The sequence below is a fragment of the Anticarsia gemmatalis genome, chromosome 1 (genome assembly GCF_050436995.1).
Source record: "Anticarsia gemmatalis isolate Benzon Research Colony breed Stoneville strain chromosome 1, ilAntGemm2 primary, whole genome shotgun sequence".
Taxonomy (NCBI): domain Eukaryota; kingdom Metazoa; phylum Arthropoda; class Insecta; order Lepidoptera; family Erebidae; genus Anticarsia; species Anticarsia gemmatalis.
This window is the reverse complement of record NC_134745.1, coordinates 8,464,196-8,488,669: the sequence shown is the minus strand read 5'-3', so window position 1 is coordinate 8,488,669 and position 24,474 is coordinate 8,464,196. Positions and strand designations below refer to the sequence as shown.

The 24,474-nt window shown below is 35.4% G+C and overlaps 2 protein-coding genes across 3 annotated transcripts; both read left to right on the top strand.

Annotated features, from left to right (window-relative positions):
• Positions 1-3,074: 3,074 nt before the first annotated feature.
• On the top strand, positions 3,075-19,690 carry LOC142974701 (semaphorin-1A-like). The gene is made up of 11 exons (XM_076117172.1): positions 3,075-3,427; positions 11,347-11,490; positions 12,183-12,279; positions 12,536-12,587; positions 14,831-15,083; positions 15,391-15,584; positions 15,692-15,833; positions 15,929-16,610; positions 16,713-17,038; positions 17,127-17,316; positions 17,744-19,690. The coding sequence occupies exons 2-11, from the start codon at positions 11,400-11,402 to the stop codon at positions 17,955-17,957; spliced, it is 2,241 nt and encodes a 746-aa protein (XP_075973287.1). The 5' UTR covers positions 3,075-3,427; positions 11,347-11,399; the 3' UTR covers positions 17,958-19,690.
• A 3,056-nt stretch (positions 19,691-22,746) lies between these two features.
• On the top strand, positions 22,747-24,042 carry LOC142974511 (methyltransferase-like 26). 2 transcript variants are annotated; one of them, XM_076117031.1, is made up of 3 exons: positions 22,747-22,980; positions 23,121-23,201; positions 23,318-24,042. In XM_076117031.1, exons 2-3 carry the CDS (start codon positions 23,155-23,157, stop codon positions 23,958-23,960), a joined length of 690 nt encoding a protein of 229 aa, XP_075973146.1. In that variant the 5' UTR covers positions 22,747-22,980; positions 23,121-23,154; the 3' UTR covers positions 23,961-24,042. The 2 variants fall into 2 exon arrangements, with proteins under 2 accessions (XP_075973146.1, XP_075973064.1); XM_076116949.1 differs by having other exon boundaries at positions 22,754-23,201; positions 23,318-24,041.
• The last annotated feature ends 432 nt before the right edge of the window (positions 24,043-24,474 follow it).

Below are 24,474 nucleotides of genomic sequence, written 5' to 3'. Positions count from 1 at the left end.
GCGGTGTGTTTACAACACGTTTTTCAATTTTAAAAAGTATATATATATTCGCTTAGCCTTTGTTCCAAACTATGTTGGAGTCGGCTCCCAGTCTCACCAGATGCAGCTGGATACCAGTGTTTTACATGGAGCGACTGCCTATCTGACCTCCACAACCCAGTTACTTGGGTATTAACACGATACCCTTCGGTAAGACTGGTTGTCAGACTTTCAAGCTTCTGACTACTGTTAACGACTGTCAAAGATCTTCGAAAATGACAGCCGGGACCCACAATTTAACGTGCCTTCCGAAACACGGAGGAGCTCGTTATGTATAAGATGGTCACCCATCCACGGAACAACCTCGGCAAGCGTAGCTTAACCTCAGAGATCGATCCGGGCGGCTGTTGTAAACTAAGCCACGAGCTCCTAAAAAGAAACTTTACTTTTTCGACTACTTTTAAAAAAGTACTTTTTTAAAAGTAGTCGAAAAAGTAAAGTTTAGGAAGATGTTTTTACAATCTACAGATAATGCTGAAGTAGTTGTTTTTAAAATTATTTTCTAAACTAAAGTTATAAAATAATCCCTTGTAGCCTACCTTCGAAGTATACAAGAACTGCGACCATTAGTTACAAACCAACATAATACCCACTAGCAATGCAATGAGGACATTGTTAGTGAGCTATCAAAGTTTTTGCCTGGCTGTGGCATAATGCCAGTTGCAAAGGTACCTTTCTCGGTGTTCTGTACAAAGACAGAGATAGCGTGACGTCTTTAGCTGAAATATATTGTCCCGCTTGCAGCGCACTCCGCACTCCGCACCCACACCACCATCACTGATATGCAAATCGCCTCCGCCGAGATCGTAAACCGTTTCAGATCAGATAACGTAATTCGGAGTTAAAATACACCAACTTAAAGTAGCTTTAGTATTATAACTTTTCCTAACCAGTTCTTTTATATCACGAGAATTATAATAGAAAAGATATATGTTTAGAACTTGGTTGTATTTGCAAGTTAGGGACCATTTTATCATAATGTTGAATAGCTTTGCTTGTGACAAATGTTCGCGATAACCCACCGCGGCGTACGGGGCGCTCAGGGGCGCTCACGGGCGCTCGTTCTACCTGCTTCGCCTATCAGCCATCTTGGACCTCTTCTAGCTTATCTCTAGTAATATGTTATTCAGGAGAAAGTCGGACATCACGTAGCCATAGGCAAATATCGATTGTTCCTGCTATCTCTGTTCCATTAGGGTAATGCTTCTACGGGTCTAGGTCGAAATTGACAAACCAAATATTTGTTTACCATTCTACAATAGTTGGTTTGGCGAGTACCTAGGTTCCCAATGTGAGAGACCAAAATGCGTAGCTTGTATAATATAAATTGAATAGGATTAATGAAGAAATCTGAGACAATTCTTTGGCATAAAACCATGAGATACGTATTTATACCTGATGTGGAATATATAAAAATACATACCTACCTTTGTTTGATGTTGTGTACTACCCGTTCCAAGTTGTTCATATAATTTGTTAATGTCGTTCATTTAAATAATTAGCAACCAACTCTTTCAGATTTTTTATCCGTGTCATTATTGTAAGTACGTCTTACTATTCGCCAATAATTAAGTACTTAAGATAAATAAATAGCCTGTTTTTGTTGGGTGTTTTTTGCATCTCTGTACAGACTTGATAAATGATTTGGACGAAAGTAAAATGTTGATTGACAAGAATTTAAGTAAAATGTTTAGAAAGAATACGTCCGTAGCATTATCGCACTATCGGTCTGTATATTTGACAGGAGGCTGTGGCTGTTATAATAGCATTACCGCAGGTACGCGCCCAGGTAGCACCTGACACGTACAAATATTCCCACAACTACGAATACGAACGTACGACGCTCTGTGGCCAAGCTTCAATTCCTCTACATTCTACAATATTCATGTACAATATGTTACTTAGACATATTACATCATTTGACAACCAACCAGCGCCATGTAAAACTGAAACACAGCACGTTATACTAATGAAATAAGAGAAAGTTGGCCATTACGTAAATTATAACCTACGGATAGTTACAGAGGTAATAAGCTAATCCTTCCCACGCCAGCCAGTCAAGACTACTCAAAATGAACTAGAAAGTTAAGGCTAATTCTATTATTTTGAAATTTCCATAATTACGTAACATTATTGTTGAAGGAAATCATAATAATTTCTTGAGGTACTTTGATATTCTATTCTCGTGAACTTGATTGCTGGCCTTAGGGGTACGAGGAAGAAATAACGTCACAAAGATAATAATAGGTACCTACACAAAGATAAGGCCAGACAATAAAATTTGAAATCACTGAATTACAAATAGATACTGTTACTTATTGTCTTGTCTAAACAAATGGTCACCATAAATATTAAGACAAAAGTTAAGCGCAGTGAACGCGAAGCAGACGCAACACTGCGGATATTTTTTCGATTATTCGTGGGCCGAGTCTACCTGGCGCACAGCGAGGGGTGCACGCAGCGAATAATACACTGGGATTGCCACATGTGTCTATCCCTTCGTGGGCTTAAACTTGAAGCAATAATAATAATAATATACAGATATAGAGAAGTAAAAGTCTTGTCATCATCCTATCGTATCCATCGTCGCTACATTTTAGCAGATTGTAGCAGTAGCTAACTACATGATAAAAGATGTTTTTGTTTCATCAATATTTAAATATTACAAAAAAATACTTGTAATGTTATCTTAATGATATAATGTTTATCAGTTTATTATAATTAAATGGGTATAAAATTAACATTGTAGAATGATTATTGTAAAATGAACACGACTACACAACAACTCTTTCTGGATGTGAACTAGCAAGTAACTAATATGGATACATATTGTATAACCCTCCAAACTTTTTATTCGTCGAACTTCGTTTCTATTTTATGGCCCCTCATTTAGGAGCGTCAACACAAAACAAAAAAAACTCATAGAACTGGCAACGTATCGTATAAACCTGGCATCGGCGCACGCGCATGTTCGAAAAAGAAGTAGAGAAGCCTGTCAGGCAAGTTCGGGCGGGCGCGAGATAGTGGGGCGCCTGCGTCGCGCCAGTACCCCTGCCGAGTGCGCCGCGAGAGCACGCAATAGCGCTACTCTACGTGCTGGCTTCGTCAACGCGCTCAGTGCGCCCACTGTAAACACTACACCACAAGTTCTGTTACACTCTCCTACATAAAAACCGGTTACAACCTTTGTGATCTCGAGTGCTGCATCAGTGATTTTTTCGTGCTTGCTGTGATTTATCTGACTATATGTCAGAGACGATTGAATAGTGCTAGTGTGGCCAATTGAATGTTGTGTTGAGTTTTATATTTTAACAATGCTATGACCTGTGATTTAAAAACGGATTCGAAATTGGATTACAACACCGGGAATACAGCAACATTAAAGCTGGTAAGTGTCCATTGTGAGAACAATCGTTTAAAGAAATAAATTAAAGTAGCGGGCATGGGACCAACGGCCGAAAGCATTGTGGAGGCGGCACAAACAAAACCCATAGGATAGGGGAGCGAAGGAGAGAGCACGCTTTGTTGACACAGGGCAAGCGACTAGCAAGCAACGGGGCCGCTCTACCGACGAGTCGCCGACTCTACTAGACACTCAACGCCTGCGGTGTAAATTGTACACTCAAAAGCGCACTGTTATGTCCTCTTTTGTTACTTACTCTGTACTAATTTAGAAAGTTTTGCGATAATGCGTGCTAATTTCAAAACTGAACAAATTAGTAGCCCTGCTAACCTAATGAAACTAATTTGTTAAGAGTTGAGGCAGAAGTTATTGTTTAACAAATCGTATATTGCCCTGTCAGGACGTTGTACGCAATTACTAATATGATAGCGTTATGTACTTTATACTCTGTATGAGTAATTTGATAAGTTATGTTTTTACAAAGACCCGTTTAAAATCACCGCTGTTGTAAGAATCTATAAAAAAAACGATTATACTTCTATCAATGATTTATGATCCCGTATTCTCTTCTTATTTATGGCAAGGGGGAGCTCAGTAACCGCCACCAAACATCCTTACAAGCAATTAATTCATGCCCCATTTGAAGATGTAAAGAGAGACGTAATTAAGTGAACCCTATTAGATATTTGGGTCAGCAAGACATTCAAACATCAAAAAATATCACGAACAACTCAACAGAAACGATGAAAACTTATTAAAAATTGTAAAATAATAAATCTGAACTGCAAAAATATCGCAATCTGTGTAGAGTGGCCGGAATCGTTTAGCCTTAATACAAAACTTGTTTTCAGACAGTCTCAAATAATTCGCTGTGTATTTCAAAATGTAAACGAGATCAATTTGAATCAATTTATGCATCTTTGAATTTGACTTTCATTTCGCTACCTACTGATTTATTTATTATGCGCTGATACTATGAGATATTAGAGTTATTTACACTAGCTATTGAATTATTTTGTACACTAACAAAGAGTTTAACAAAACAAAAAATAAATAAGTATATGTGTATCTACATCTTTGAGTTGAACATAATCTTTTTAGTTAAATCTCAAAACTCGTATAATTTTATAAGCAGCTTGGAACATGGTCAAGCATTCGCGAGCGTGTCATTGACCTAACTAATTATGATTTCCTGATTCACTGTACATTTAAGATCTCGGACGTCTAGATTATAATTAGAATAAACAACTATTCCACTTTACAGCGGTAATGAATGGAAAACATTATCAACATCCTGGCTAATTGCGCGTGTTGTCATAATACCTAGCAGAGTCGCACATGAAAATACCAGATGCGCTGAGGCACACCGAATGTTAACTAATTGTAAGTGGGGCCAATGGGTCACAGCAACCGTTAAGTGTTTACATTTTAAATGTACTAGCACATAGTGGCCAAGCGACAGTTTTATAGATTAAATTATAGACTCACTACTACGCGTAATATTTCTACAATTACCAATATTGCAAAACCGATTGTTATTTTATCCACACAATCGCATAACTCGCGGATCAGAGGATGTGCACTACGTTGTTGAATGTTGCAAAACCGTATTGAAAGCCAGTTTATTAAAGTTCATTTACAAGTTAATTCGCTTCACAAACGCAGATGACTCGATGAGCGCTATCCTTGCAAACGTGCCAATATTTGGTAACCTACATAATAATATGTGCAATTGCTGAAAACGCAAGCAGGAGAGCACGTGAGCTTTTCGCGTTTTTCAGCTTTACAACGATGCCTCATGTAACAATAAATCTAGCATTTAATCGAGGCCATTCATATTTCTCATCCTTGTAATGTTGTAAAATCAATTTCCTATCGTAATTAGATAATGTATAGCAATTAAACAACAAGAGTCATTCATGTTAATGTGAATAGAAATACTCACAACTACCGGTGAATCAGTCGTGAGTAGTCATGGCTAAATTATTTTATACGAACATACTCAGTATCCATGTGTATGTTCATTTTATTGCATCACGTACACATACCGCAGCTACATGCAATTATATAATTATCAAACAAACCACATAATATAATATTAATTAATGTATCCTGTATTTTCCAATACAATAAATTTATTTTTCCTTACTCTGTGATGAACAAATAAGAATCAGAAACTCTACAATACTCTACATTAAGTTAACATTCACATATTCGAAATTCAAAAACGAATAAAGGAAGTGGGTTCCATATTTTTTTAACACAAAACTCGTTTTTATTTCTATCTCTTTCTGTCGCGTGGTTAATATTGATGATTATGATCTCTCGCTCTAACACGTAGCCATAGAGTCTATGGTTTTTCTACTGTTAATAGCTTAAGGTGCATAATGCGTTGTAGGATGCAGAGTATTATATAGCGCTGTGATGCATTAATGCATTAGAGTCAAATAACGCAGATACGAGATTTTGTTATTAAAAATAACCGTCGTTATTACAAATTTTGCATAACTCACAAAGGTGTCATTTTAAATGATGAAACACCCAAAGAGTTGCAACCGCAATTTACTGTACAATTTTTTTGTCGATCGTTTCTGTAAATAGCTAATTTATTCCTTTCCTCTATATTGTAGAGTTGAATGTTTATCTATACTAATATTATAAAGCTGAAGAGTTTGTTTGTTTGTTTGTTTGTTTATTTGTTTGTTTGAACGCGCTAATCTTAGGAACTACTGGACCGATTTGAAAGATTCTTTCAGTTTTAGATAGCCCATTTATCGAGGAAGGCTATAGGCTATATATCACCACGCCACGACCAATAGGAGCAGAGTACCAGTAAAAAATGTTACAAAAATGTTAAAAAAATTATGTTTCTCTTATGTGACGCAAGCGAAGTTGCGCGGGTCAGCTAGTGAGAAATAAAAAATACTGAATGATTATTGACAAACAACATTAGTTTAGTCTTCACACACGTTTATACAACATGCATGTACTGTAGACGGAGTTGCGGGGGTCGCTAGAATAGTAAAATATAAATAGACACGAGTCGCTATCCCGCGCGCCATGACTTACAGCCGTACATTCTTTATGTTTCATTAGTATGCAGAACAAACGACTGATAGCTTGCATGCTATTCCTTCTATAAGTAAACAATGTAAATAAAAACTTTATAACAAACAAAGATCGATGCAAAATCATGTTTTTGTGTACGTGCCTTTACCACAGAAACCAGGTACCTACAAATAATGTAAAACATTCAAAAATTATGTACAAACTATAGTAGGTAGAAAATTCAATAACATTTATCACTTTTTTATCGCTACAGCGACTATTTAGTAACTAGCTTTGAAGGTTTAAATATTTTTTTTGTATTGATTTTTGTAAGCAGCTTTTTATCCTTCCTGCAACCTTTTCTTACCTGACTTCATAAAATCAAATCGTTCAGATGGAATGTTACCACATGACAGTCTAAGTTGCCTGAATTCATTATGCTAGGGACCTTTTTTCGAAACGAACTGGCTAGAATATGTACTACCAATGATTGATAAAAACAAAGGAGTTACTCTATTAGTCTGAGTACCTACATATTTATTTCAGAAACACTATGTAATTTCCATAACACATGTATTATGGTTTTTACATGGTAACTTTTCCCTTCCCGCCTTATTAGCCTCGTAGTACCTTGTTCCATATTTATTTATGACGTAGGTAAGTGTATTCCAAACCGCAAACACATTTATTTATGTTAACACGGTTAACAATGTACAAACGTACTTCTAGGAAATGCCTGCATTGTAAGGTTGACCTTTTATTTTCCTACTATTTGAAAACTGAGGTTTATACAAATATACATATATATATATATATATATATATATATATATATATATATATATATATATATATAGGAAAATACTAAAGTGGTCGGGACATTTAATCGTTGCAATAGCGTCCTTAAACATACAGCAGTTTCGAAATTTTCCCCATTTAGTACAGAACCTAATTTGCTTTGTAAGAAATTTATTAATAATATGGACAAATCCATCAACGTCTCTATCAAATCTTCCTTAACACGGAATTTGTTTGCTTGAAAGATATTGGATAAAATTGGGATTTACTTAGATTCTGATTATTTTATCAGAAAGCTTGGCCCTCTGCTTTATTCCGCTATTAAGAATTCACTTAGTTACAATGTGAAAATCTATTTTACATGTCATATATTTTCTATTTCACCAAAAGAGTTACATTATTTCTATTCGTTCTCCAAACTAGCTATGAACAAAAACAAAAAATGATCTTTTATAGTCTATAACCTAAATGTTGAACACATATTTAATACTCATAGACAAGGATAAAATGAATTTACGTCATAATGGTTGTAACTGTTCAAGATCGTCTATTAACTATTCTTGTTATATCAGGCCCTTCGTTAAAAATAGCCATGACTATAACATGCAGAGCATTACCGCACACACAACATAATAAAATAGCGTGCGTACTATGTCCGAATACAAAAACAATTTATAATTAGCTCATTGTTACTTTACTCGTTACTACAAACGTTATCTGTGGCCAGTAGGTGCAGATACGAACAACCTTATCTGTCACATATGTAAGTAATCAGGAAATACCTATTTTAAAGATAACAACACTTTAATTGGATCATTTTTTTAGTTCGCTGGTTCACTTTGATAACTCTAAATTGTACGAGACTTGTTTTTACAATAGTTCCAATAATAACATTAGTTAATCATTCGACAATAGTCTATCTTTTTAATAAAGAAAAGAAAATAATTTTAAATTACAAATAACCTGAAAAAGTGTCCTAAATTACAGTTTTACAGTAATAAAGTAATAAATGAATTTAGTTATTAGCAAAAAAAATTGCAACTCTCCTTTTTCACGCACATGATAACTTTTATTTAACGAGACGAAATCTATTTACGCCAATCTACGCACACGACTTAGCACAAATGTTAAAATATAAAGTGTCTGACCTTGTTATCTAATAAGCGTAAAACTAATAACAACTTTTCCATCTCACAATTTATTAAAATTGCACAACGATCTTGTAGAGAACTGTGAAGTATGCTCTACCTACTCTTTAAATTACACATGTATAAGCGTACTCGCATCTCTAAATAATGTGGAACACTCTGTAGGAATTTAATATTAAATTCTCAACACGTATTCATTGTCATACCCCTATCACGCGTCGTTTAAAAACATACATTTCAGGCGTGACACCGCCAGAAGCGGCAATAAATTGTGTGCTGATATGGAAAAATGGCGGCAAACTGTCTTTTAACGTCTTAGCATAGTCCTTCTTACCGAACGTTAAACCGCCCCTGTTCCTTTAGTAGATTATTTATTGCTACCGACAGAAAAGAACCACAGCTTCCTGATCCGTGTGGGATAGTGTGGGACTTCATCGCGTCGCGACCGCAGCTCGAGGCTCAGATGTCAACCGGGTCTGTGCAAAAGCAGCCCTATCTTGTTTATCGCATATAGGAGCCACGTAATCTGCTCAAGAGACTTTAAAACCGCTATTAAATAGTTCCAGAGAAAATATCATGCACGATACCGGCGTACATGGATATGTCGGTTCATAAATTGAATACTAACAAGAAATACATGAGAACTGTGCCTCGATTCTCTACTACTATCGACTACCGACAATCGAACTGTCATCGAGAAATTTTGTATGAAAATCTGATCAGCGCCTCTGACGGGTGTCGTAGGAAACATTTTGGCAGTACATTCTAAATGTCAAATGTCGATAGCTTGCCGGTTGTCGGTAGTCGAAAGTGGTACAGAATCGAGGTACTGACCGCGACACCTTAGCTATCTGCAGTGTGGTAACTAATACCACTAGGTACAGCAACTACAGCTAACTCGATCCATAAAATATTCATTCGAATACCTCTTTTACATTTTTATATCTTTCTTATTTCGTATTCGACGTTAGACGATGCGATGTCATTATTTATTTCTTTGATATTTCGATGTCAACACGTGAAGCTGATTTTTCATCTATGCTTTTAGCTTACACGTCTTAAACTGGATCAGTATTGTTTAATAAAACATTTTTATGTGGAATCCTCAAAAGGATAAAATTCCAAAATTTGTACAAAAAGGTACTTTTTTAAAGAGAATATTACTACCGTCTTAATTAGTATCGACATACTCTTGCAACAATTCAGTTTTTTACTCGTTAAAAGTAGAGTATCCAAAGTTTTGCGTTGCTACTAGTAATCGCTCATTTGCCCTGGCCTAATTGTTCCCGTACACCCGGCGCACATAAATTACACGTTTGAAATGCAATACATCGCGAGTGCATTCACGCAGATGACTTTAAATGCATACATCACTGTGTGTTTACCCCCAAAACAGCAACGCGGTTGACAGACACTCGTGAAAATATCAAATGCATCGCCCTCTGTTCAGTGTGCAGTGTGCACTCCTCCGTACATTTAGTGGCACATCTGTGCGCCGAGCGGAGCAGCATGTTACATCAACTCTCTACCCTTTTCTATACATTGTTATACGAAGCAAAACATCTGACGCATTTTTATTAATACATTCCCTTAATTTATTAATTAAATTGTTGAATTTAGCTGTACGGTCCAAACAAATCCTACGATAAATACATATAGATTGTGAAATTGAATTTGATGCGCATGGCTCATCACGCGCTCATGACTTAGGCCGACGGATAAATATTATAGCAGATGCTGTGATCATATATTATACTTCCATCGGGTCCTAAGAGGCGCCGGAATAAAGGTGATTGTTGTAACAACAATGCTAAACTACAATACACGTCGTCATTATCAATATAAATTATATTAAATCAAGTAAGAACCAATTTAACTAGCATGTAGGTATCAGTAAAAATAACTGTATCGTTTTATATAAAATAAATGGCACATATGTATATCTTTTTGACACTTATTTTAAATACATAACCCATCCGAAAAGCGATCCAATGTAAATAAACTTCATTAAATTGTTCAGTTTACGATAACGATACGTTTTAATATCACCCGATGTCTATAAAAAACGGAACGTCTTCTATAAACTGTTCCGAAGCATAAAAGGTAGATTAAAAATAAGATATTGTAACAAAACGAACGGTGCTGGTATCACGACTGTGGCGAGACGATCGAGTTTTGTTTCTCACGATCGGATAGTTAAAAAATGAGAAAAAATAGTATGCGAATCCTGAGCAATGAGTGCGTGTGCGGATGCATGCTGCGTGCGTCAAACGAGCGGCGAGCGTCCCGTGTGACCGAGAACCAGACCCGACCACTAGATATGCGTGCGTTCAACGACATCGCACATATTCATTATCATGCTTCATTTAAATAATTACAAACCTCTTTTTGGTATACTTTGCCTCTAAAATTATCATAATTCTTGTGTAAAAGTTGTGGGTGGTGAATACACAAATATCAAAAACACGTAGGCTGCTCTACCCTGGTAGACTTAATAAAACCATAATTTAATTAATCTACGTACCTAATAATGTTGTATTAAAGCTTGGGAAAAAAACTTGTACCTTATTATTCGGACCTATAAGTTTCATGAGATAGATAAGATGCCAAAAAGTAATAGTTATTGTAACAAGTATAACCAGCAGAGTATAGCCAGCCTGTTGTATAAACCCGTGAGCTCGGGACGCTTATCCAAACACATTGAATGTGTACCTCTACTGTGGTATTATGTTTGTTTCAATTTAGAGAAATAAGGATTTCCCGCAAGAGTTGCTTCTTGCGAAAATATAATTTTGATATTTCTACGAAAACGTTACTATTGGTCTCGGGAAAATAACATTTCCACACTTACTGCTTTGCTTTGGCTTTTACATTTGAATCGGCAATAATTTTAGACTTTTGTTTGTTGCAGGGAGCAAGAAGAGCAGGACAATGGCTTGCATAGAGAGGAGATATTGAGCTAAAATGGCCGTCGCTCGCGCGGTCCTTGTGCTCTTAGCGTCCACGGCTCAAGCCTGGATGCCGGATGCAAATGCTCGCATTCACATCAAATATGGTACGTTATTTTCTGTAGTAGCCCTGAAATTGTTTGATTATATCAGTCCCATCATTTTGAACCTAAACCTTACCTAAATAGTGACTGTAAAGTAATTTAAATTAGCTAGACCTTTCAACAAAATACCATGCTCTAGGTGTTGCTTTCTCAACAGTATGATTTTTAACTATAATACTACGAAATTCAAGACTCTCATCCTGTGACCCGGCGTAGTACAGGTGCAAGAAACTGCTTGGGATTTTAACGTATTGTATTGACATGTGAGATTTTCCCAACCAATTGTTATGAAATTGCAAACGTTCATTGTTATTTAATCGCTGTACAATGGGAACTTTGTTCGGTCGATCTGCACATGGCACAAAAAATCCTAAATATGCACATTCAAATCGACAACAAAGCGTGTAAAATCTCCCACCATGCTTCAATAGCATCAGATTAGAATAATACAATTTGCTTTTTCCACGAAATATCCAAAAAACCTTTTACTAGTAGTAGGAACACCCAACATATTAGATTATACGTATAAATATATTACTACTGGGTATGTTAGGTAGATATCTAAATACCTACTTTAATATAACCGATATAAACGGAAATCTAGAAGTGGCTCTACATCGCCATTAATTTCAAGAAATAGAACACTGCTAGGCGAGGCGATAAACTGACACTTCTAATGAAATGGTTTGTTACAGGCGATGAAACTTCTGAACAATTTGTGGGCAACGCGACGGCGCCGGACCACTTCCGTATATTAGACAAAGACGACTTCTCCATCATCGTGGGTGGCAGGTAAAATAATACTCCATATTTGAACTACTACTTCATTCACATCGCCTTTCGCACTACTATGCGATACGTATTAATGTATTATGCAAATTATTACCAAACAACAATTTCCAAACACGGCTGATTATAAAATACCAAGCATTATTTAAGCAGGTGCGACTAATTCATAACCATTCTCAGAATAAACTTGTTTCGCTTAAGTTTTGTGCACGTAGCTTTTGTTTGTTCAATTTGTAACACGTTATTCACTTGTTTTCAGGAATACTGTCTACAACCTGAGCCTGTACGATTTATCAGAGAATATAGATCAGGTAAGTTTATAATTTTACTCTCATATATAAACATGATACTCGCAGCGGTAGTTTTATCGTTTGTTTGATTAAATCCGGAACTCTTCTTGATAATAGATATCTCTGGAACGGTAACCAGATAGTCCAGATTGATAACACTGAGTATTTGCCAAGTTAATCCGCCCGTAGTAGCAGACGTCGCCGTCGGTCGGTGAACGAACTAGAAACGAAAACCGTAATAGGTATCGCGCTCCACTACAGGTTTATGTATCTAATCTTACGCAAACTACAACAAGAGGTACTCTACTGCACTCGCTATTTATTCTTACGACCTATTTGGCGCGGGAAATTGTTTATTTTTATGTTTTAATATTAACAATTGCCACGTGGTTGCAACCTTTCTGTATAGCCATTTAAATACTTATACAACGCCCCGGATAGGCAAGTATCGGCAAGTAACAATGCATCTAACATAACCAAAGGTTCCTGAAGGAAATTGATGTCTCTGCTAATCTGTGCTAAGTACATATAGTAATCACATAGATAAGTAGGTACATGGTATCAGTGGCTATAGAGTATAGAATATAGGAGCATTTAAAAAAAATAGTCGCGTGTTCGACATACTGTGATAAATAACAATATTATATCACCGAGGATGGATGCCAATGTAAATAAATGAATTCTATAGCTACCTACTTATTATACAAATATGTGACAAGAACAACTAATGCATAAAATAATATAAGTCATCACATTGTTTCTAGTATTGTTGTAACATACTAAGTGTCATTATGCACACGATGCGTCCTCCGTGATTTATATAAAAAGAATGTTTGATGCTCTCCATGTAATTTATTGGAAGTTTCGATTGACGGCACCATACGGTGTGTGAAATAAAAATACGAAGCAATATGGACGAACGGACGCAGGGTGAGAGATTGTTTGGCACACAGCCAAAAATTACTAACGTTTCACTCGTGAAAAACAGTCTTATGTTTATGTACATCATGATGAGAATGAGACACTACATGTACATCCGTTCAATGGCCTTACAAAGAAACATGTCACGTGTAACAGGAATACTTACTAAAAAAATATAGACAGCGACACCACAACATGGAACCCAATTATTTACAGTTCCTCTGAACCGATAATTGCCATAAAAATATTAATCTGTCAACCAACGAGGCAAGCGTGGTATTTATTGGATTGCAAACATGGTTATACTCATGATGAAATTTATGCTGGCGTGAATAAAACACTTCAGTAACTTCTTAAAAATGTTGAGTTAAATTCTGTCAAACCGCCCAATTTGTTAACTTTTTTAGTTGCATTTAGAGGTTTGAGTTAAATGTCAGTTAAGTGTTTTAAATTACTCGTCACATATTAGAGGTAGAGTTGGCCGGTGTGCGGTGGTGCGTTGAATTATTCACGGCCAGCGGCGCAGGGCGTCCATTCCTCCTCACACGAATACTAATCAAATCTACGGTTACTTTTTCTTCAACCGCCCTAACTTGTGTTCTTTTTGCCACAATTGTAATACATTATAGTTCTGAAATTCTTACTAACGATGGTAAAGTTTTTAGTAGGATTCAATATTTTTCACTATAAGCCTTAACGAGTGTATCAAAAGGTATGGCTATCTCGTCGCAGCGATAACTACAGGCTTAGCTGATAACAATGTCTATTTTGATATAAACTGCACCGCAGTGGTAGGTAGGTACACAAAGAACGCATTGGTTGATGTGATAAACGTTTGAAATAAGGTCACCGAAGTGCTTTAACATCTAGTTCAGACCAAATTCGTTACTTCGTATAACTGGTTTGCAGAACAAGTATGCTCATTTAACAATCGTTTTCGACATAAACTGAGGAAATTTTGCGGACCATTTGCGCGCCACGCCACCAGTTTATTTATTATAACGAGAGAAAGTAACTAACTACTCTACACCACACAAAGTATATAATATACAATTGTAGGTACCTAAAGGGCTTCAATTAGTTGCTATTTTATTTAGCTGCTAGAATTAGATGGGGTTTATTATTATGTATGAATGTAATTTATGTATGAATATGTAATTAATTTTTATTAATTATTTTACCGTCAATTAATCTAAAATTAACAGAAATTATATTGTTAGGTAATTATCCCATTGATGACAGTAATTTAAATGTTAACTTTGTACGATATCAAAAATTGGCATATTCTTGACGATACCTATCATATGCCCATGGAAAGTTACAATAAATCGTGTTGTTTACAGCGTTTGGAGTGGCAATCGACGGACGCGCACCGAGAACTATGTCAATTAAAGGGCAAGTCGGCAGATGAATGCCAGAATTACCCGCGAGTAGCGGCGCGTGCGCATGGAAGGCTCCTAGTATGCGGCACTAACGCATTCAAACCGTTATGCCGCCGGTACGCGAGGCACCCACCGAACCATCACCTAGAAGAATTCGACGGCTCAGGCCGCTGTCCCTATGACCCTCAACATAACTCTACTGCCATATTTGTTGGTAAGTATTTTATATTATCTGTTGCCCTTCGAGAATTTTTAGTCCACCAAATAATTAATATCTCCACGGAAGTAAGACAGGCTATCGAATTATATCTAATCTGTTTAATGTTGGCCTTACTAGGAACATTGAATCATTTTACTGGTAAATTTACCAATAATCTCTAGCATGACATAAAAACATAGATTATTGTTAATAACAACTACGATTCATTGCAAAAATTAGATTATCAACTTGATTATATACGTGTTTTTGAACTATAGTAGGCATAATGTAAAGTATCTTAAATGGAACCTCACTTTTACAGATAGTCAATTATACACAGCGACAGCAGCCGACTTCTCCGGCACAGATCCTTTAATATATCGCGAACCTGTTCGAACTGAACGCTCAGACCTCCGTTTACTCAACGATCCATCATTCGTGGGAGCCGTGGCTTCGACCAGCCATGTTTACTTTTTCTATCGAGAAACGGCTGTGGAATATATGAACTGCGGAAAGGTCAGTACAAAAAGTATACTTAAATAATAGAATTTGTCATATTTATGGAGAGATTTACAAATATATCTACCGTTGACTTGTTGACTAATTGGTTATTATTTCCACAGGCTGTATACTCAAGAGTAGCCAGGGTATGCTTGAACGACAAAGGTGGTCCTCACTCCTTTAGTGATCGGTGGACATCATTTTTGAAAGCTCGTCTCAACTGCTCGATGCCCGGAGAATATCCATTTTATTTTGACGAAATTCGTAAGTTTACATGGCTTAAAATACTTACAAAAATAATTTCAGACTGTTACTTTACACGCATAACATACTTAACATTTTTTTAATTTCTATTACAGAAGCAACTACTGAAGTAATTAATGGAATGTACGGCAAAAGTAGTAGCAAAAACGATATTATGTACGCAGTATTCACTACCCCTCAGAATGCTATCGGTGGATCAGCCGTTTGTGCATTCTCTATGAGGGACATCATAGACGCCTTTGAAGGTCCCTTTAAAGGGCAAGAAAGTATGAACTCTAACTGGTTACCTTTAGAAAAAGAGAAAGTACCCGATGATAGACCAGGTTCCTGCGTAGAAGACAGTCGTACTCTAACTGATTCGACTGTTAACTTTATAAAGACACACCCACTGATGGACAAAGCTGTTCCATCGTTCCTAGCTAGGCCAGTTCTCATTAGAGTTAGTTTACAATATAGATTTTCGGCTATTGCGGTACATCCGCAAGTTCAAGCTATGAATGGAAACAAATACGATGTTATGTATGTCGGTACTGATGATGGAAGGGTTATTAAAGCAGTGAATGTTGCTGCAAATGAAGGTGACTTTGATGCAAGTTCAGAAGAGTACAGTAAGAACCCTGTACGAACTGCTGTGATCTCGGAAGTGCAAGTTCTACCTCAAGGAGTGCCTATCAAACAAATGCATGTTGCACTCACTACTGAAAAATTGATAGTTGCATCTGGTGATATCATAAGAGCAGTAACGCTGTCACATTGTGGAAACGTGCAATCATGCAGGTAATTACCAAAACCTACTAAATTAAAATATTACCAATTTGCTACTAACTATAAGTTTACACTTACCTACTTTACAATTCATTTAACATTTCTTTATTCCAGGGAATGCGTTGCGTTACAAGACCCTCATTGCGCTTGGGATTCAAAGCAACAAGTGTGTTCTTGGGTTGGAAACAGACAATTTCCGAACCCCGAGAGATTTCTACAGAATGTAGAGTATGGAAAGACTGATGTATGTAATAAGTTGCCAGCTCTCTTACCCGGTGACCGCCACAGCAATAGAAATCCGGGCACTAAGAAGCCTACACAATCGGAATCCGAAATACGTCAGAAAACAGATGATATTCAGAATGAGATTTTGATAGAAGTTGTAGAGACTAATGTGTTATCAGAAGATAAAAGTACTACCAACAACAAGCATGAGACAGGTAAATTATACAAATTAATAGACAGATTTTTTGATGCTACAAGAATACCACGCAGGATTAACAAATGAAATTTTATGATTGCCTACAGATTTACTGACGGTGGAAGCTGCTGATGGCAATATCTACAGTGCTCAAGCATTACTAACGGCCGTAGTAGCGTCCTGTCTCGTCACCCTCATGGTCGGATTCGTCATAGGCTATCTATTCTCACGGCGATTTCGACACCCGTTTTTTACCGATACCTCACCCTTCAATGAACAACACAATCATCTGAACAGGTATTTATTTTTCTTTAATTATACCTAAGCACTTATCGCCAAAATCACAACTGCAGTTAAATAAAGTTTTTCACATAAATGACAACACAGTTTTCCTTTACAGGCGAGTTTTTATGATTTCCAGAAGTGAGTTATACCTAGTTGTAATCTACAAATGCTCGCTGAAACTTTACGCCTATTTATGTACGCCATTGCACTACTATGAATCGACCCTGTACAGATACGATATGCTTAAACACGGATTGTTCTTGCACTTGTACACACATATAATAAATGTACCTATCTACTTTTCAATAAATTGAAAATGACATGTATGCTAATGATTTGAACCCATTAGCACACTACTGTATAAAATCAAGATGTTGTTAGTAGGAAATAAGGGTTGCTGATAAATTGTTTGTTAATTGATTTATATTTTTGTTTCCAGATTGAGTCCGTTGGAAACTCCGTTGAACGCCAACACAGCTTATATGCCTCGATCGAAAAACGTGAATATGGTAGCGAATGTATGTCCTAAACAGGACAATTTGCACCTAGAGCTCGGCAAGGAGCGCACACTCGACTTGCGAAACTCCACCGAATCTCTAGACAAAGATCTCAAGTGCGGCACGTTACAGAAAGTGAAAAAGACTTATATTTGAAAATTACCTAAACAAACCGTGTACGGATCTATTGAAAAGTGATTGAGACTACAATACGTTGTTGTGTGTGCCAAGTCTTCCGAGCGAATCGGCTAAGACAATGAATGAAATGTGATTCACTCAGTGTTGACTATGTTCTGTGTAAATAATGTGTCTCCTTTCTGTGTACAGTCTACTGATTATTCTCAAGAGTTAACTACTTATAGTTATCGTATCCTCATATAGGTAGATGGTGAATATAAAACTGCATTTAATTGTCAGATATCAGAACGACTGTAGGCGTTTATGGAGTTTAGGTAGGGGTTTATATTTAAAACGGAATAATTATGTAAATTGTTGTTCAAATGAAAGAATAGAATGATAACGATTTCACAGACAAGTGAAAAATCGCTTCATCTGTCATACAGAGCAACAATATCAGACTGATAATACTTTCATTGATTATACACCGATTGTAAATATACGGCTTTAGTATTAGTTAGGTACAGTTTGTCACATTCCATAATCCTAAATATGTAGAAATAATATAAAGGTGCAGCTATGAATAGCTTCGACTATTGCAGGGAGGTGCAAGTTGTGCATTACTCCTTGCAATGTTGTAAGCGTGCAGCTATTGTAAATAAAAGTAAATGTGTATATACGCTGTATTGTTATCTAATATTATCCAGAGCCGTGGGGCTTACAGATAATATCATGACTTGACATAGTCAAGAGTTTAGCGAAATTATATGTATTTAGTGTATTCAAACTGAATTACATACTATAGCAGTTGACTGACTATGAGTATCAGAGTATTTTATTTTCGTTGGGCACATTAAATCATTTGCTAAATCCATAATATATATAGAGCAAAGTTTTAATTCCCCAAGTATGTTCTGTGTAGGTATAGTTGGAATGCTTACAAACAAGGAGCATGCTTTTTTTCGTCAATTAACTTCATTATGTCCGATTGCGACATCCGCAGAATAGTATAACGAGCTCTAGTAAATTTAATAGAGTTATAAATTTTGTTACAATATAAAAAAACATAATATAATAATATTATAGCATATATTGCTGTGCTAAGTGCATAGTGCCTTGTAGGTTGCCAATTTAGTGCCTAATGTTATGTAGGATACATCGGGACAGAGAAGTTATTTATTTGTAAACTATAATAAAACTGTCTAAGTTTGTATAAACTCCAGTTTACCAACATTATATATCTATGTATAAGTAAGCTTGACTTGCTTTGATATATTATTAAATAGAAACCTGTGTTTATGCCTCAATCTTATTCTTTATGTATGTTATTGTGTTGAAATTTATCCTGCATTGTTTGATGTGGATTAAAATATGTATTGGGCTGAAATAACCACCAGACATCTAAAATGAGCTAGTATTCCCACCGTAAAACAATCAAAGTCTCTTAAGTTAAGCAAAATAAACTATTTGGTCTGTACATACAAGTAAATAAGCAGTAGAGTGTATGTTAAACTAAGTGATTTATCTATCTACATATAAAGTGAGTATCACAAACGTTTTCTTTTTCAAAATGTTTTAGTATGTAATTAATATTACAATTTTGGAATGATTTATATAATAATGTTGTTATATATTGAATACCAAATGTAACTTCATCAAAAAAATCATTAGTACTCACTCAAAATATATGTTTTATTTATATTTTTTATATCATTATGCTGGCGATTATATCAATTTCAGTACTAGAGAAGAAAATATAAATATTAAAACATTAACAATGGTTTCATTATCTACCTGGTATCCCATATTTATAGATTTTTTGCAGAGCTATCTATTATTATTAAAAGTATTAAATTAGAGACAGGTTGTTAATAAATACTGACTTTTATTCCAAAGATTGCATCACAGTACACCACAGATATTTACTATTAGTAGTTAGAATAGCAAAGAACTACCAAACTTCTTGATTGAATATACTTGTCATTTCATAATTTTCCTGCAGTAAAGTAAATATGCTACTTGACCCATTCAATATCCCATAAATCATGCATTACGATACAAACTGATTGCATAAATATTGTCTCTGCAACACTTTCACTTTCATCTGTCAACAGACTCATTTACTTATCATTATTTTCTGTATCAATGTAATTGATATAATTACATAAAAACTGCCTCTTCTCATCAGCATTTTGTACAATACTGGTGTTTATAGTCACACCATCATCACATGTTACAGCTTCCTCTTTTACCTCTGAACATCCCTCTTGCATCAATATGAAATTGTGTAAAATACATGCCACTGATATAAGCAGATTGACAGACTCTGGCTTCACAATATCAATATGGTTTAACTTCCTAAACCTTTCCTTCATCAATTCAAAAGCATGTCCAATGTAGCTTCGAGTTTTCCAATGTATCTCATTGAATTTCATCTCCTCACTTGTCAACAATTCTTCACTTGTGTATGGAGTAATCAGATTATTCCGTAACTTATAACTGGAGTCCCCAAGTATATGATTCTCAAATTCAACTAAATTCTTAAGCTCATGTGCCAACTGACTCTCCTTGAACAATTTATTTTTCTTTGTTCTTCCTATTTCACCAACATGAATATCAATAAAAGATAAGGACTCATCGCAGACAGCTTGAAGAAGAACTATATCTGGTTTATCTCTTTTATTTCTCTTGGAGCCCACTTTGAATCGGCAAATATCAATGAAACCAACACAATTTGGAAATTTAAATCTACTGTTTACTTTTATCCTGGTTATATGCTGCTCCTCCATTGAAGGCCAGTTGATAAAATTGTATCTATGTGCATTCAAGTGAGTTGCTATTTCATGAAATATATGACTGACAGTGGATTTATGCATACCAAACAGTTTGCCAATTTCATTATAAGAGCTATCATTCACCAGCAGCCAAAGAAATACATGTACCTTTTTTTCCAGGGCAATGTTACCTGGATTTACATAGCTCTTAAGAAAATTTATCAAAGCCTGTAAATAAAAACAATTGCCTTCATCAATACTCGCAACAAGACCACAAACAAATTTGAATATATAAATTAGCTTCGAAGTTCTTTTGTCAAAAAAATTAAAGCTTACCAGCAAACCTTAAAGCCTTATCAATAACTTTATTGGTACTTAATATATGGGCTAATAGTAAAATATAGACCTGCACAGTAGACCTCTTCATTTTAAATTTTGCGACGTAGTCGGCATCAGTGAAATTGCGGATAGTATTTTCATAGAATCCTTTGATACGACGAGTAACCGGTATGGTACCAGGGCATTCATTTGCTACTGGAGATGTTTCTCTTAGTTCATTTTTTATAACATTGCTGAACATAGTCATATTTTCACTATTTTCGTTGACTATATTAGCAACGGCTACTACGAGTCTATTCATTGTACAGACATTGTCATTATCTAGAAACATGTTCATAACAAACTCCTTCTGAAAGTTGTTCATGTTTAATGCATTGAAGCTTACTAATCAAAAGTAAAGTAGAATTTTATTTAAACTACACCCAGATAAAAACAAATAAATAAACATCACTTACGAAGTGACAAACATGTCAATGTCAAATTAAATTAGTATTGCTAAGAAAAAAATGACACAAAGTTCTAAGTGAACTAAACGCTAACGAGGATGCCTACGCCCCAAGGACAAAAATAATTGATTGCTTAATGGAAGTTGGACGTTAAAACGGCAAAATGATGTTTGATTTTAGAAGATGAACTGAAACCAGTGAGCCGAATTTAGACGTTACATAGCGGTAGGTGTAGTAAGGTTTATGCCATCAAAAACATTCTGTAAAAACCTCAAGTCTCGCCGTAAAAAGTTGTGAGATCTATATAATACCAAGTCGATTAATCTATTTAGTCTCTACTTAAAGGACCTTCTGTCTTAAGTTATTACGTATGTTATTATCATGCCAATTAAAAAAAAATACCTTTAAAACAAATAGACCGACCTGGCCATCGCATGATTTGATTATTAGTATGTATCACACTACACAGCACGACGAGAAGTTAATGCTCCTGAAATGTTAATGGCGAATTTGTGTTTTCTTGCGATGACCAAGTCGATCTATTTGTTTTAAAGGTTTTTTTTTTTTAATTGGCATGATAATAACATACGTAATAACTTAAGACAGAAGGTCCTTTAAGTAGAGACTAAATAGATTAATCGACTTGGTATTATATAGATCTCACAACTTTTTACGGCGAGACTTGAGGTTTTTACAGAATGTTTTTGATGGCATCTCACTTCTTTTTGTAGAGCGAATAGAGCAAACATAAGTCCAATTTGTATGGAAAGCCGTATTTTTTTCATAATTCAACATATTTTCCTATGGGAATTTTGTTCAGTTTCATGGGCTAAACACCCTTACCCACCCTATACCCCCTCCCGTTATGTCTCATATAGTAGATACATATTTACACCTATTTATTTTATTTTCTACAGAAATAATAATTTAATTCATTAACTGCAAATGTAACCTTGTAATCTTATACATTTATATGGGATTACAAAGTTATTGTTGCAGTTGGTGTATTTAGAAAACTTGACCGAAATTAGAAAATATTGAATTTTTCCCATGATTAAGACACTAAACCCTATTTGTATTCTAAATTTTAAGCTTCTAAGTCTGCTAGAAGTACCTTAGACTTTTGATGATCGGTGAGTCAGTGAGTCAGTGAATCAGTGAGTGACAAAATTCAAAATTTTAACAAGTTGTCATTCTTAAACTACTGGTTCAAATTGACTGAAATTTTAAATATACCGTGTTTATACAATGACTGATTAGTTCCTGAAAATCCAGGCTTCTTGTTTTATCCACTACGAAATTATAGGGGTGTCAAAAATAGCCCGAATTGCTTCGAGAAAAGGATGTTACGGCCGTGCCGCTTTTTTTTTGCTCGACTTGCGGGGGCACTTCCGTGCCCCCAGATTCAATTTTAACCTTTGAACTTAGCAACACAGTTTGGGGTTCAAATGTCAAATTTTCAAGTGTCACGCGTAAACAGCTGATCGATCGAAGTTGCACAAGGTAGAAAAGAGATTTCTATGAATTAGCCGGTAAACGCATAAAAGTCCTTTAATAACTGAAATCAATTGACTACTCTTTAAATAACTTTATACATCTGCTTTATAAAGCAATAAAAAGGCAGCCAACATTCTTTTTCTTAGATTTTTAGTTGGCAGAAGATCTCTGCTGAAGCCTATGTCAATGGCTCAAGATGTTGCATGCAGCTTTACTGGAGAGGAAAGGTATTACTCAAGGAATTTTATATAGTTTTTTGTACTTTTTGTTATTTTGACAGTTTTAAGTACAAACAATACTGAATGTTTAACCATTGAACTTATTATCATTAAATTATTTGCAGCATTAAAAACAGTAAATTAATTTATCCTGCTGCAACAAGAAATCAGGATCCAATATTGCAGGTTTTAAAAAGATTCATTATAAGTGATGTGGACACCATTGACGATGAGGAAAGTCCTCTGTTTTTGGAGATTGCCTCAGGTTCTGGGCAACATTTAGCTCATTTTGCACCAAATTTTCCTGGTGTCAAGTTTCAGCCCACCGAAGTAGATGAGAGTTTACTAGGAAGTATTACTTACTATGCAACACATTGCCCAACAAAAAATATATTGCCGCCGAAACAAGTTGATATTTGTACAAAGCTATCTTCATATGGGTTTGAAGAAAATGAGGTTGACTACATGTATTGTGCCAATATGATTCACATTAGTCCTTATGAGTGCACTATTGGATTATTTGAAAACGCTGGCAATTACTTGAAACCTGATGCACTTATGATTACTTATGGGCCTTATAGTAAGGATGGTGTTATAACACCTGACAGTAATGTTCAGTTTGATGCGTCTTTAAAAGCTAGAAATCCATCATGGGGCCTTCGTGATATTGCTGACCTAATAAAATTGGCTGAACAAAACAATTTGACTCTAATGGATACTGTAGAAATGCCTGCAAATAATAAAACTTTGATATGGAAAAAGAATTAACTGTGCTCAAGCATGACATGTACACACACAAGACTTATATGTATTCCTAATAAATAATAGATTTTCTTATGTAAATATGTGGTTCTTATTTATTGAGAATACAATAATATTAATCCCAATCATTGACCTACTAATAATTAGATGTAAAGTAAATATGCTCTAGGAGAAAGACCATCCAAAATGTTCAATTTCTTTTTCTATGCAGCTAAGACACAGTGAATGGTATCTCCAAAGGCTGCAATGAGTCTTATAGAACCTGAATAGAAAAAAAGAAAAAAATAGCACTATAAAAGGTATATTGCTTATTTTTTATGGTACTTTGTAATAATTTACTTGTTTAGTGCCATTAGAGTAATTAAATTTTGGCCATTTAAACATTCATCTTCTCATGGCCACCTTTATTTAGTGATCTCTATATTACATCATAATGGGTTTATGTTTATCCCCAAGGTAATTTTCTTAACTATAACTACATCATTAGGAATGTGGTTGAGTTATAGCTAGCATCCATTAT